This window comes from Amblyomma maculatum, chromosome 1 (assembly GCF_055883805.1).
Source record: "Amblyomma maculatum isolate TAMU_Amacu chromosome 1, ASM5588380v1, whole genome shotgun sequence".
Classification (NCBI taxonomy): Eukaryota; Metazoa; Arthropoda; class Arachnida; order Ixodida; family Ixodidae; genus Amblyomma; species Amblyomma maculatum.
Genome location: NC_139344.1, coordinates 76064426 through 76077558, shown reverse-complemented (window position 1 = coordinate 76077558; position 13133 = coordinate 76064426). Strand labels below are relative to the sequence as shown.

Sequence of the window (13133 nt, the reverse complement as noted above, 5' to 3'; positions counted from 1 at the left end):
AGCCGCCCACGAACAGAGCAGATATAAAAGAAGCGTCGCTTTGTGATTTCAACGAACTAGGTACGCAAATCCGTGCGGTGTCAAGGCTACTGTTGCCGTGCTGGCCTAAATCATCCTAACCATACAGCCACTCGACGCTAGCGCGGTGCTTCGTGCTTATCAAGAACGCTCATTTGCCGCTCGGTGTGAAGAATCATCCGATAATGCAATGATGCTTCGAGCGGACTATTTCGTACGCGGTTTGCGCGCGCTATATTTATGGCGAGAAAAATCACCGTCAGCTTACTCGACTCAAAGTAGTTGTAAGCATCCGAAGCTTTGTAATTCTCTATACGTTCCGCGCCTAATTTTTTGGGAGAAAACAGCAAATAGATGTCAACGTCGGTCATTTTCTCTGGCTGGCAGCAACGCTTCTCTTGGGCGCCTTGAACCCAATCTCCATCGGTACGGCGTGCGGGTGCGTACGCTGCACGCCGTGTACGTTTCAATGTATCGTATTTGTCCTCACCGCTGAGGCTCACGAAATACTAGCACATGGTCATTTCGTCTGCCAAGAAGGCGCCTACAGATCACAATAACACGGCCTTGGCAAGCTTAGCCACAGTGCCGCGGCCGCGGTCGTGCTTTTTGCCTACCGTGGGATCGCTGACGAGAGCAGCGCCACCTCGATCGTCTTGTTTGTTTGCAAACATGGAGGAGGTCTATACGAGTTTAAGGTGCTTCCGTTTGGTCTTTGCTCTGCACCGGCCACATTCCAACGTATGATGGACACGGTTTTATCAGGTCTCAAGTGGCAGTCGTGCTTGGTGTACTTAGATGATGTTGTTATTTTCTCGCCTGCTTTCGAGCAACACTTGGACAGGTTGCGCATCGTGCTTCAAGCGCTCAAAGGCGCGCAACTAACGATCAAGCCTGAGAAATGCCACTTTGCTTTCAAAGAGCTACGCTTCCTCGGCCACGTTGTCAGTGCACAGGGCGTTCTCCCTGATCCCGAGAAGACTACCGCAGTGTCAAATTTTCCACGTCCCACCGACAAAAAGGCACTTTGACGATTTCTAGGTCTTTGTTCGTACTATCGACGCTTCGTCCAAGATTTTTCTAAGATAGCTGAACCACTGACAGCACTAACCAGAGATGACACACCCTTCCTGTGGGGAGACGATCAAGAGCAAGCCTTCCAGGAGCTTAGAAGCCGCCTACACAAACCCCCAATACTCGCCCATTTCGATGAAGACGCCGCAACAGACGTACATACTGATGCCAGCAACGTTGGCCTCGGCGCGGTACTCATTCAGTGGCAAGGCGGAGTAGAACGGGTTATCGCCTACGCGAGCCGAACACTCTCACGATCAGAGGCGAACTATTCGACAACGGAGAAGGAGTGCCTTGCGATAATCTGGGCCGTCAGCAAGTTTCGACCATATTTGTACGGACGACCCTTCCGTATTGTCAGCGACCATCATTCCTTGTGCTGGCTGGCAAGCCTTAAAGACCCGTCTGGACGCTTAGCTCGTTGGAGCCTCCGTCTTCAAGAGTATGACATTACTGTTGTCTATAAGTCGGGACATAAACACCAAGATGCGGATTGCTTGTCACGCGCGCCATTGGACTCCACTGCAGTAGAAAACGCCGACGAGTTTCCCTTTATAGGGGCCATTACTCAATCCCATATGGCTGACCTTCAACGCAAGGACCCGGAGCTGGCGCCGCTCATCGATTATCTGGAAGGACGCGGTGGTAGAGTACCGCTTGTTTTTCGTCGTGGCTTGCAGTCATACGCTTTACGAAGTGGAGTTCTCTACAAGCGCAATTTTGAAAGATCAAGAGAGACATTTCTACTCGTAGTACCTACGCACCTACGGCCTGACATCTTGAGCGCTTGTCACGACGAACCGTCCGCCGGCCACTTGGGAGTTAGTCGTACGCTTGCAAGAATTCGGGAGAAATACTATTGGCCGAAATTATTACCTTCAGTACGATCCTACGTTAAAACCTGCCGTGACTGTCAACGCCGAAAGACTCCACCCGTGAAACCAGCTGGATTTCTTCAGCCGATCGCTCCACCGCAAACTCCATTCCAACAAGTGGGAATGGATCTTCTTGGTCCTTTCCCGAAGTCAACTAATGGAAAGCGTTGGATTGTTGTCGCGACAGACTACTTGACCTGATATGCTGAAACCGCGTCGCTCACAAATGGAACTGCCACCGAAGTAGCAGAGTTTTTTGTCCACGACATCGTGTTGCGTACACATACTAGCCATAGACGGGCCACGGCATACCACCCGCAAACAAATGGCTTGGTGGAACGGCTAAACAGAACTCTGGCCGACATGCTGTCTATGTACATGGATATAGAGCATAAGACCTGGGATCAAATCCTCCCATATGCCACGTTCGCATATAATACGGCACTTCAGGAGACGACGCGGCTCACACCCTTCGAGCTTGTCTTCGGCCGTCGAGTGACCACTCCACTGGATACAATGCTGCCCGTATATACCGACGACGAACATGAGCTTGACCTGGACATTGCTAGTTTTACTCAGCGTGCGGAAGAAGCGCGACAGCTGGCAAGACAGCGCATAAAGCTACAACAGCAACTAGACGCTGACCGTTACAACAAGGGACGGCGCTTCGCTGCCTACGAGCCTGGAGACTATGTCTGGATTTGGACGCCCGTTCGTCATTGTGGGCTCTCTGAAAAATTGCTGCGTCGGTACTTCAGCCCATACCGTGTCCTCCGCCGCCTCAGCGACGTTACTTATGAAGTTGAATCCGCGACCCAAGATCCCTCAAGCCGCAGACGACGCAAGTTCACTGATGTTGTGCACGTCGTCCGGATGAAACCCTACCACGATCGCCCCGCTGACTAATCTTGAGACTGATGGCACCCCGTTTTGTGCTGTGGTATCCCATACCAACCTAGCATACTATCTGTCAGCTCATCGCATCAAGCAGCATTTGCAGCATCGAGGCGATGCTGCAAATCGAGGGGCCGTTATAAGTGGGCTCGACTGTACCTGAATAAATTTTTGAGGGCAAGGCAAACCCATGTATTCAAAATATTATGTCTGGAATTTGTCATAATTAATTTGGTTAATCAACGTAGGTCTAATCGATAACAAAAAATCCATTTCTATGCTATTATTCAGCAAGAAAATTTAGAAAAAAGGCTTTGTCTTGCCCTGAGGAACCTATCTAGGAATCAGCATGACAAATTGCACAATGCCAATGCCTTTCACAATTTCTCCAGGCTTGATATAAAGGACCTATTCGAACCAGTTTGATATGCTTCTGTAACTTGAGAACTAGCGTGCACAATTCTATGAAACTTGGTGGTTTTTCATTTGTTAATGTCATGAGCCTGTCTTGAAAATTTCATCATGATAACTTGACAAACAAAAAAGTTATTGTTCTCTCAACCTTTGAGAGCCGTTTTCTCAGAATCAATTTTTTGCACGGTGTGGCTGCTAGGGAAAGTCATAGCTCAAGAACCGCTTATTGAATTTTCATGAGGTTTTTTTTGCTATATACCTAGTAAAATTCTGAGGGCAAGACAATTCGTTTTTTTTTTTTCAAAATATTTCATGTGTAATTAGGGGCAGTCAATTAAAATATCGTTAAATCAGGTATAAATTTGAACACTAAATTTGGGGGTGTACTAAAATTTTTCAGAGAGGAAATTTGGAAAAAGGGAATTGTCTTGCCCTGAGGAAACTATCCAGGAATGACCATAACAAATTTCACACTGCTAGCACATTTTGCAAATTTTCCAGGCCCGCCCCTAGGGACCTATGTAAACTATCTTGATATACTCCTCTAACTTGAGAACCGATGAGCCCAGCTCCATGAAACTTGGTAGTTCTTCAAATGTGTGTACTATGAGCATACCCTGAAAATTTCATTCAAATACCTCAAGAAATAAAAAAGTTGGTGTTCAAGGGTAGCCTCCCCCCTTAAGGGGGGATGCTACACTTAGGAGGCAACTTTCTTATTTATGAATAGATATGAACCAAATTTTCACAGTTTATGTATTTTGACATGCTGATTCCAAAACTGTAATTATTTTTCTCATAGGGCAAGTAGTTTCTGAAATACTACCAAAAAACAGTAAAAGCTGGGTTCTTTGTTTGGAGAAAAATTAGCTTCTAAACAGAAAATCCAAGCGCAGTTGTTAGAATATAAAAAACAATCTGGAATGCTTAAGGAGTGTAATAAGGTATAAATTAATATTCTAGGTCAATTTGAACTAGAGTTAGAGCTCATCAAAGTTGCAAGAGAAAAATTCCATCTTTGCATGTCAAACACATGACCCATTTCAAAAAATTTCTAAAGCAAATACTGCATTAAAATTGAGCATATTGCATTCTGCATGCATTTATCTTTCTCACACAAAAGAAATTATGCTCATAGCTTAAATAGAACAGATGCTATTTTCCCTCCAAAACTGCAGAAGTGTCAAAATTTATATTTTGAGAAATCAAGGAAAAACATGTCAGAATATCTTTACTGGGAGAAAACCAATAAAATCTTAAGGAAATGCACCAGGGGCATAATCTGGATGCATGCCATCTTTATGCCTTTTCTTGACCAGCTTGCTCATGCTCAGAGAGGCTTCTCGCTTCTTCTTGGAGCTGGCACTTCGACGGAGGTCTTTCTCCCTTGCCCTCTGGGATGCAGTGCTTGTTATATTCAGACTGAGCTGTTGCAGAATTGCAGTGGATGCATGTAAATTTTCAGTGTTGAAGCGTAAGGCAGCTTCCGCAACAGCAGCTTGCACGGCAAAGAGTGAAGCATGCTGCTCCTTTGATACCAGGCCCCATATCACAGAGTGAAAACTTTCATTTGAGTTCTGAGTTTTCCCGCGCTGGCACCTCTGTAGAAGGGTCCTTTCAGAGAGACGGGTGTACGCAGGAAGCAAGGCTTCTGCCACATCTTTTGGCAAGTTGTAGTGGTGCCCAGGTTCTGGCTCGCCCTTCGCTTTTGCAGCGTTGTGACGACACCAAGAATTAGCTCCAGTGGGGCATAGGCTGTGGTCTGAACGTTCGCCTGTGGATGTTACATGCCTGTATGTTGCCATTACTGCCTTCTGCATTGCATCCACATCACCATCATTAGACTTTAGAGCCCGGCCATAATATGTGCTTAGTCTTGTGATGAGCTCGTTCGTTAGCCGGCCTCTCCCACCAAGGCTTCGCTTTCCCTCACTTTTGTGCTTTTGCACTAAATTCCGTAGTGCCGTGCCCATGCGCTTCTGAACATGGTTCACACAGTCCTCCTTTTGGACATCGACAAAGCCATACACCTTGGCTTCTTTGATTGCAGCATATGTGCGGCTGTCACCATCACACAAGATGGTTGTGTATCGCAATCCATGTCGCTGGAGAGACCTTTGAAAAAGTATGAGGCCAGCTTCCACCTCCATGTGACCAGCTTTACTCTCACTATTTTTTTGACACTGATGTGTTGCCTGCCACTCTGCATAGCCCTCAGAATCTGGCTTGGGTCCAACCTCGCACCCTAAACAAAAGTTTGATAGCACAATGTAATCCAATACATATTCTGTAAATAACTCTATTACGGCACCAACGCCGATGTGTGAGGAGTGACCTCGAGTTAGCCAAGTGCCATCAAAGCACACTGCTATGTTGCCTCTATGATCAAAACATAGCTGTTCATACAGAGTGGCCACTTTTTGTGCACACTGGCTCATAGCAACCTCAGCTGCTTGCATGGCAGCAGGTGCCAAACTCTGCTTCAGATGGCGCTGAAATGTTTTGTGGTGCATCCCACGGCGGGACAATCCCACTGCCGCGAATATATCATTCATGGCTGTTTGGCCATTTCCAGTAGATATCATCACCCTTGAAGCCAGGAGGTTAATATCAAATGGGTTGCATGTCTTTGGACCATCCACTCGGGGCGAGCTCCATTCGGCCCCGATATCTCCGCAGTTGTTGCATACGACCGTTAGCTTCGCCGCGAGGCCGTAGTCGCGATCGCCCCTCACTACTTTCACTGGCTCATGGCATGTTTCGCATCGCAAAACTTGAAGCAGCGAGTTCAGTGAGTCGAGGTTCACGATCACGTAAGGAGAGGGGCGCTGATCAGACACTGGTGTCGTCGCCGCACTGCTTTCCTCTGCGAAAGGCCCAATCTTCCGCGTCGTTGCCGGTATCAACGAAAGTCGCTGAAGTGCTGCTTTTTCACGGGCGCGTGCCTCACACACTTCTCTGTCGTCCGTAACATGGGTGTCCACCCTCACACGGCCGCAGTCGTTGTTGTTGCACGCTTCTCCGTCGTCGACTGCATCGATGGTTATCTTGGCACAGCCGAAGTAGGCACCGCTCACGCTATCAGAAGAAGCGATCTCGTGCACTGTGTCAATAACATCACTTCTGTGTCAATAACATCGATGTTTACGCGGCCGGAGTCACTGCGCACGCTGTCGGGGGAAGCGTCTTTGGTTACGACGGCGTTATTGGGCGATTTCGGAGCCCGATTGTCCATCGCATGCTCCCACAACGCGGTAGCAGCATCATTACGCTTCCTGCCCCAACCTTTCTTCCGTGAACGGCCAAAACGATGCCTAGATCGAAACTTTTTCGCACCACCGGGCATGACGAACCTCGCACGATCACAAAAGAGATGCCTCTTCAAAATGGCGACTGGCGCGAACTATGAGCTTTGCTAGCCATGCCTAGCCAATCAAAAGCCGCCATGATGGTCACATGCTTCAAGTAACCAATAGAAGCCCGCGCCGCGCATTTTTTTTGTTGTTGCTTGTTTCGCTCCCACGTAGAGCTCAGGGTTGCTTGCTGAAAAAAATAAAATGCCGGAAGCGCGAGCTTTCAAACGAGACCAAAATGGCGCCGGTGAAACGCGTAGTTCCCGTGCTGCAGTCGGCTGAAAAAGGACCAATTTAGACCTCAATTTAAAGGTCCGCGTGCGCGTAGCTGCTGCTATTAATGGTTATAACGCATGAAATACACATAATTTTGAAGCCAAAATTTGCAGATCGGTGCAGACGGGTCTCGGGATCGCAAAAATGAAAAGATTGAAAATGCGATTTTGGGGCCTATTTTCGGGATTCAAGTGCCGCGCCCCCCCCTTAAAGATGAATGACAGACACAGTAAAACCTCGTTACAAGAGACACTCAGGGGAGCCAAGAAAGTTGTCTCTTGTAACCAAAAATTCTTCCCAACTCTCGTATGTGCGGCAGTTTAGATTTCCTTATCTAAATTCTGTTCCATATGAGTGTTCTTTCTGTTGCAATATATCAGGAACCGAGGAGCGCCTCCTCTTGACTGGGAAGTCAAAATGTCCCCATTGTTTCAGCCACTGTCATCACGTTCCTGTGTGATTGAAACAATGGGGACATTTTGACTTCCTAGTCAAGAGGAGGCACTCCTTCTCGGTTCCCGATATACTGAAACAGAAAGAGCACTCATATGGAACAGAATTTAGATAAGGAAATTTAAACTGCCACACATACGAATTGGTACGACTCAAATTGGTAGGAGTCAGCTGCATTGCATGAGCGTACCTGGATTGTCTCTTTTTACTTTAAGGACCTGCAAAAGTTGCCCTTAGTAACCGAGTATCTTGTAACCTCACTGAATGTCTCTTGTAACCATGTCTCTTGTAACGAGGTCTTACTGTATAATGAATTTCTGCACTAGATAATCCTTTGTCAAAATGAGGTTTGACTAAAATATGCTTTGCATCCCTGTAAAGCGACATAACATGCAACACCACAATACCAAGGCTTTCTGAATTTTCACCTTTGCCACTGCATGTTTCAAAACTAATGCCACAAGCAAGAACAATTTTAGGGGAAAAAAAAAGGAACTGAAGGACCACATCGCCAACTCCAGTTTAATACTCATGGAACATGACCAGTGGCATCTCACGACGAAAGGAAAGCAACATCAAGGTGAAGAGCACAATATTCTTACCCTGTCCACAGCTTTGCGAACATTTTCTTGACTCGAAGCGGTGACAAAGGCATGCAGAGGTTCATCTTCCCCAGGCAACGGCTGGCCATCTTTACGCCCCACTTTGCCTTCCTTCACAGAGCCTTTGCCACGAATGATGATCTTGGCTCCAGTTTCCTTTTCAAGTGACTTTAGTGTGTTACCTCGTGGGCCAATCAACAAACCTACAAAGTTGATGTCTGGGTGCTCTTCTTGTGGAATCATGACTTTCTCAGACACACGAACCAGCGGTGGCCTGCAAATAAAATGTCCATCAGCATGGTCAAACACATAAATGACCAGAAGTGAACAGGACAGTTATTTCAATGAAAATGATAAATAAGAAGTGGCACAGCTAAGACCTCACTCTTTTTTCTCGTTTCCCACTCAAACTGCGTGGATGCTTCTTCTTTATAGCAGTACATTTTTTTTATTATTACTGCTGCCACCCTTGTATTCAATTTAAAGTAGAACATAAGCCATTTGCACCAATCGATGCAGAGGGTGGGGAAGGAAAATTAGGTTACTGCATCTGCCGCCCCTCAATTACTGGAGTGAGGCTTTTCTCTAAGGTAAATCATAATCCTCAACTCTTTACACAAAGAAAAAGAAGTACCTAACACTAAAGTGACGGTTAAAAATGGACAGAAAAAAGTTACAATAAAGCCTCAATACAGTGGACTCTCGTTAATCAAAATCTCAAGGGACCAGGAAAATATGTTCTGTTTATCAGAAGTTTCGCTTAGAGAGAGAGAATAGATTTTGAATAGGCGAACCGCTTGCCGTCAGTGCCTACGGGCAGCTTGGTCCCAACACGGCAAGAGTGCGCGCAGTCGGCAGTCTCTGCAGAAGCAATATTTAGGCATTAAGGGGAGATGCTACTCGAAAACATTTTTTTCTTAATATTGATGCTAGGTGAATGAAAATTGCACCACTTATAGAGATTGATCTCCTCTTTCTAAATATGCTTTTAGTTTTAAAATAGCTTAATGTTTTCATATTCTAAATGCCATGCATAAGTGAAAAACAATGCATGTTTGTGCAGCTGCTGTACACAGCAGCAAGCATGGTAGGGCAGAGCCAACTAGTTCTTCTTGTCCCCAACACTCCACTGAGTGCAAATAAGCAACATAGCAACATTCCCATGGCATGCAATGTTTTGAGACAATTTTATATCTGGTGCCTTGTTTTTAGTGGCTAGCACCAGATAATTTTTTAAATTTGCATGCCCAAAAATACTGCTGATTGCATTTAAACCTAGATACTTGCATTCTACACATCCTAAAGATTATGCATGCCAAATTTGGTGTTGATTGAACTAAATTAACGACATAAAATATTGTGCACAAAACTCATATTCGGCCCAAAATACGAATTCGAGAAAAATGCGATTTAATGATACAAAAGCTGTTTATTGCTGTTGTAGCAGCACTATCTGCATGAAAATTGCACACAATGCAGGCCAGGGTATTATGATACAGTGCACAGTTTTAGAATTCACCAGCATCATATGTTGCTCCCACAGTGACATTGTGAGCAGCATTCTCAAGGCGTGCTTTATTGGCTATTTAGTGATGCTGAGACCTTGCTTCTGTCAGCCACTGCTTTGTAACCACAAGGTGCACATTTTTTGTTATGGCATTAAACTCCTTATGGTGCACTTGTTTTGGCAAACCAAGAACCACACAAAATCGGGAAAGTTGATTGTATCCAGCACCAATAACGAGCGCCGCAACCCCTGCATTGACGTTCACGGCAAAAATCTCCCTCGGGCTGGCTGAAGGGCGTCGTCCACCGGAGCTGCACACCGCGCACGACTACGACACAACGGATGTGGAACACGCTACACTGCTGCAACGCAGCTCTAGAAACGACGAGAGTGCTTTTCACTTCTTGGCCAACTTGCGAACGGAAAGTTAGCACCGTCCTCGCTCCCGACATGCTGCTCGCTCGCCAGTGCGTTCGCGGCACCGATCTCGCCGATAAAGGCACTCGCCGTACTAGGTCTCCTCAACGCTCGAAGATCCTTATCTTCTTATCCAATGCACTGACGAAATCGTCTAAGCTGTCACTGAAACTTCAGTGCCCGGCCGGCTTCGAGCTGTCAAAAGTGTCGCCTCCGCCGAGGTTAGGCCTAGCATCCGCAGACGTCTCCACTGCACGCCGTTTCACTTTGCAGGTGACTTCCCTTGAACGCGTGGTTTGATCGGTACTTTCGACACCGAAAGTCACGTTTCTTCTCGAATTCTATCACAGCGACGAGCACGAAGATGCGTGAAATTTTTAAAACACGCCGAGAGAAAACTAGCGGGCAAGCGTGACAGCGAGCTACGCGCCGCATGAAGAGCAGACGAGCTATGGCCGCTTCCCACACTGACAGCCAATGGCGTGGTCGAAATCGCACGTGATTTAAATGGCCAGTGAAAATGCTAGGTTTGGGCGGCGAAACCTTTTTTTTTTTTATTACTTGCTGGGGGTTTGTGAAGCGGCAAAGCCAGCTTTAGGGAGAAAAAGCGTAGGCCTGCCGCCTTGCAAAATTTCAGTGGCGTGCGACGCCGCGATTTGGCGCGTCACGCGCTTGAACATGGGTCGTATCTGCCCCTTCTTTAGCCACCTTGCATGCTTTAACAGACTTTTTAAATGATTTCGCGACTGTTTTCGGCTCTGATTTTTTTATATATTAAAGAGGAAGGATCAGTGTTGCTGAAACAGTCAAAATCACAAAAGTGACTTTTTTACTGAAAATCGCCGTTTTTCGACCCGCGTCTCCCCTTAAGGAGAACGGTACACAATAAGCACAAAATTTATTCTTAAAAGCAAGCAAATACTTTCTTCAAACTTCTAATGGAAATAAAAAAAAATCAGTGCTCCACTTACTCAATTAGACTGTAAGAAGAACTGTGATTTACTGAGCAGTGAAAAATGACTATGTTTGCTTGCTTCAGCACTCGCAGCTGCGCAAAGAGTTCGGAACCTTCTTCTCTTTGAAAAGTTCCTAAGCATTTGGACTGCCAATTCTGCCTGCGCAGGGGTCACCACAGGATCAGAGTCTGGCTTTTCCTCCTCATCCTTGCTTTTGTCAGGAGAGCACATTTCAGCAACAATGCTCGGCAGCGGCAGCTTCCCCTGAAACGGCATGAAACATCAGGCCATTCCGTATCTTAAACCTAGTAATCCATCCTTCGCTGCAGGTGAATCCTTCCATGCCCAGCTAAAGAACGAATTCTTCCGCTTTTGCACGAATGAGTGGCCCGCTGATTGGAATATTTTCGCTCCGGGCTCTCCATAGCCAAAGCACGAGGCCTTCTCCAAATCTTCGTGATCAGCTGTTCGCAGTCTTTTCCTCTCGGGGCCAAAATGTGATGTTCGAAAAGCCTCTTGTAGCTTGTCCTTATCCTGCAATATCCTCGTCAGGTTGCTCTAAGGGACGGCATACTTCGTTGCAAGGGCCGTTTTAGTGAAGCGACTACTCTTGAAGTCGTTGATTATCTCGATCTTCCTTTTCAACTGAAGTGCGTTGTGCAGGCATTTCTGCACTGCCATTGAGGGCTGACTGTGCGACGACACCCAACAAAAACTTTAAGCTGAACCCTAATCTGACTTCGACCACCAGCGAAGACAGCAAAGAAGCGATGGGCCGCAGCGCAGTGTGCGAGACAACCGGAAATCATCGCAGGCAGAAACTGGGAGTAAAAAGAACGGAGGGGTGAGGGTGGGGTGTCGTGATGCGTATCGCGATGGCACTGCGCATCGTCGATTAGTTACAGTTTCGAGTCCGTTTTCTGTTCAATTTACATGCTGGTCGAAAAATTTGAGTTCCTTCCGATTAATAAGACTTTTTTTTTTTTACATTGGTTTAATAAAAAAAACAATTCTGGAAAGTTTGTTCCACTGAACCAATTTTCGTTTATCGAGATTCTACTATAATCCGCTTTTTGCGCGTTTTCTGAGCATGCGCGAATTTATAGCAGCGCCCGATGTAAACACACTGGACGGCGTCGACGGCGTTTCTCGCCGCCGCCAGTGCACGGGGGCTGGCGGCACCGGGCAGCACGGTGATCGTCACAGGCTTGGCAAAGCGATGCCAACCACATCTGCCGCGTATGGTTGCCACTCTGTAGGCGTGCCGGGATGCAAAACGCGGTTTTTCAGGTTTCCTTCGGCGAGCCGCGACCAACGACGTGAAGCTTGAATTAGGGCCACCAAGCGCCAAGATGTGAATGGCCGACCTTAGCAACCGACTGCGTACTCTCGACTGTGAGAAAAACACTTCGTTACAGGTATGTATGCATCTAAAGGAAATGTGCATAGTGAAAAGTGTCTACTGGAGTTTGCACCAAGCCTGTAACCCACCAGCGATAGCCGAAATGAGCATTTGTTCAGCACGTTTGCTTTATGTGCGACGGAGCCTAATGGCGATGTATTTTGTTGTTTGTTTTCTTTATGTGCTAAGGGGCCGGGTAGCACAGATATCACAGATGGCTGTGTGCACTATACCATAATATTTAGCATGTTTTATCGCGACTGCCGCCTGACTAAAAAGAAAAAAAAATTGGGCGTTTGTTGTGACGCACCGCCGTTCGCGAGCAGAGTGGTTGAGCTGGTCATGAGGCTCGCGAACGGCAGTAAACGTCATATTTTTTTTTCTTGTTAGTCAGGTGGCAGTCACGATAAAACATGCCAAATAATACAGCCTAGCGCACACAGCCACCTGTGATATCTAAGCTACCTAGCCCTTTTGCACATAAAGAAAAGAAACAACAAAATACATCGCCATCAGGCCCCGGCGCAACTAAAGCAAACACGCACCAAAGAAATCCTCATCGCAGCTAACTGGTGCGTTACAGGCTGGATGCAAACTCCAGTAGGCACTTTTCATCATGCATATTTCCTTTAGATGCATACATACCTGTAGTATCTGCGTTTTTGCCACTCAGAGCATATGACGCACTTGACGCTCTTGCACGACGCGCAGTAGTTTTTTTTTACCTTACAGGCTCGCCTTTGTGCTCACTAAAGCATTCGGATTTTGTTCCTTCGGTGTACGCAATCAGATGCACTTCGTTAGGGAGCTCGATAATCGTCGTCTTCATCCAACCGTATGCAACGGCAAGGAATCCGCCCGGCACAAATGAGTCTCCTGGAGGGTTCATGCT

At 46.7% G+C, this 13133-nt stretch overlaps 2 protein-coding genes across 2 annotated transcripts in view; both read right to left on the bottom strand.

Moving 5' to 3' along the window:
* The window catches only part of LOC146202844 (uncharacterized), a 111272-nt gene that overhangs the window by 45650 nt on the left and 52489 nt on the right, over positions 1-13133 (bottom strand). The window contains exon 5 of the mRNA XM_084588380.1: positions 7960-8233. Coding sequence (XP_084444506.1) covers positions 7960-8233 — 274 coding nt within the window. The remainder of the gene's footprint in view (positions 1-7959; positions 8234-13133) is intronic.
* On the bottom strand, positions 2655-7638 carry LOC146202845 (uncharacterized). Its single transcript, XM_084587517.1, has 2 exons — positions 7619-7638; positions 2655-6398 (listed from the first exon to the last, which is right to left on the bottom strand). Exons 1-2 carry the CDS (start codon positions 7636-7638, stop codon positions 4532-4534), a joined length of 1887 nt encoding a protein of 628 aa, XP_084443643.1. The 3' UTR covers positions 2655-4531.

Coding starts and splice junctions, on each gene's coding strand:
- LOC146202845 (XM_084587517.1), bottom strand. CDS start 7,638: ATGGTTACAAGAGACATTCA. Junction 6,399..7,618: donor ATGGTTACAAGAGACATTCA/GTGAGGTTACAA, acceptor TTATTGACACAG/AAGTGATGTTATTGACACAG.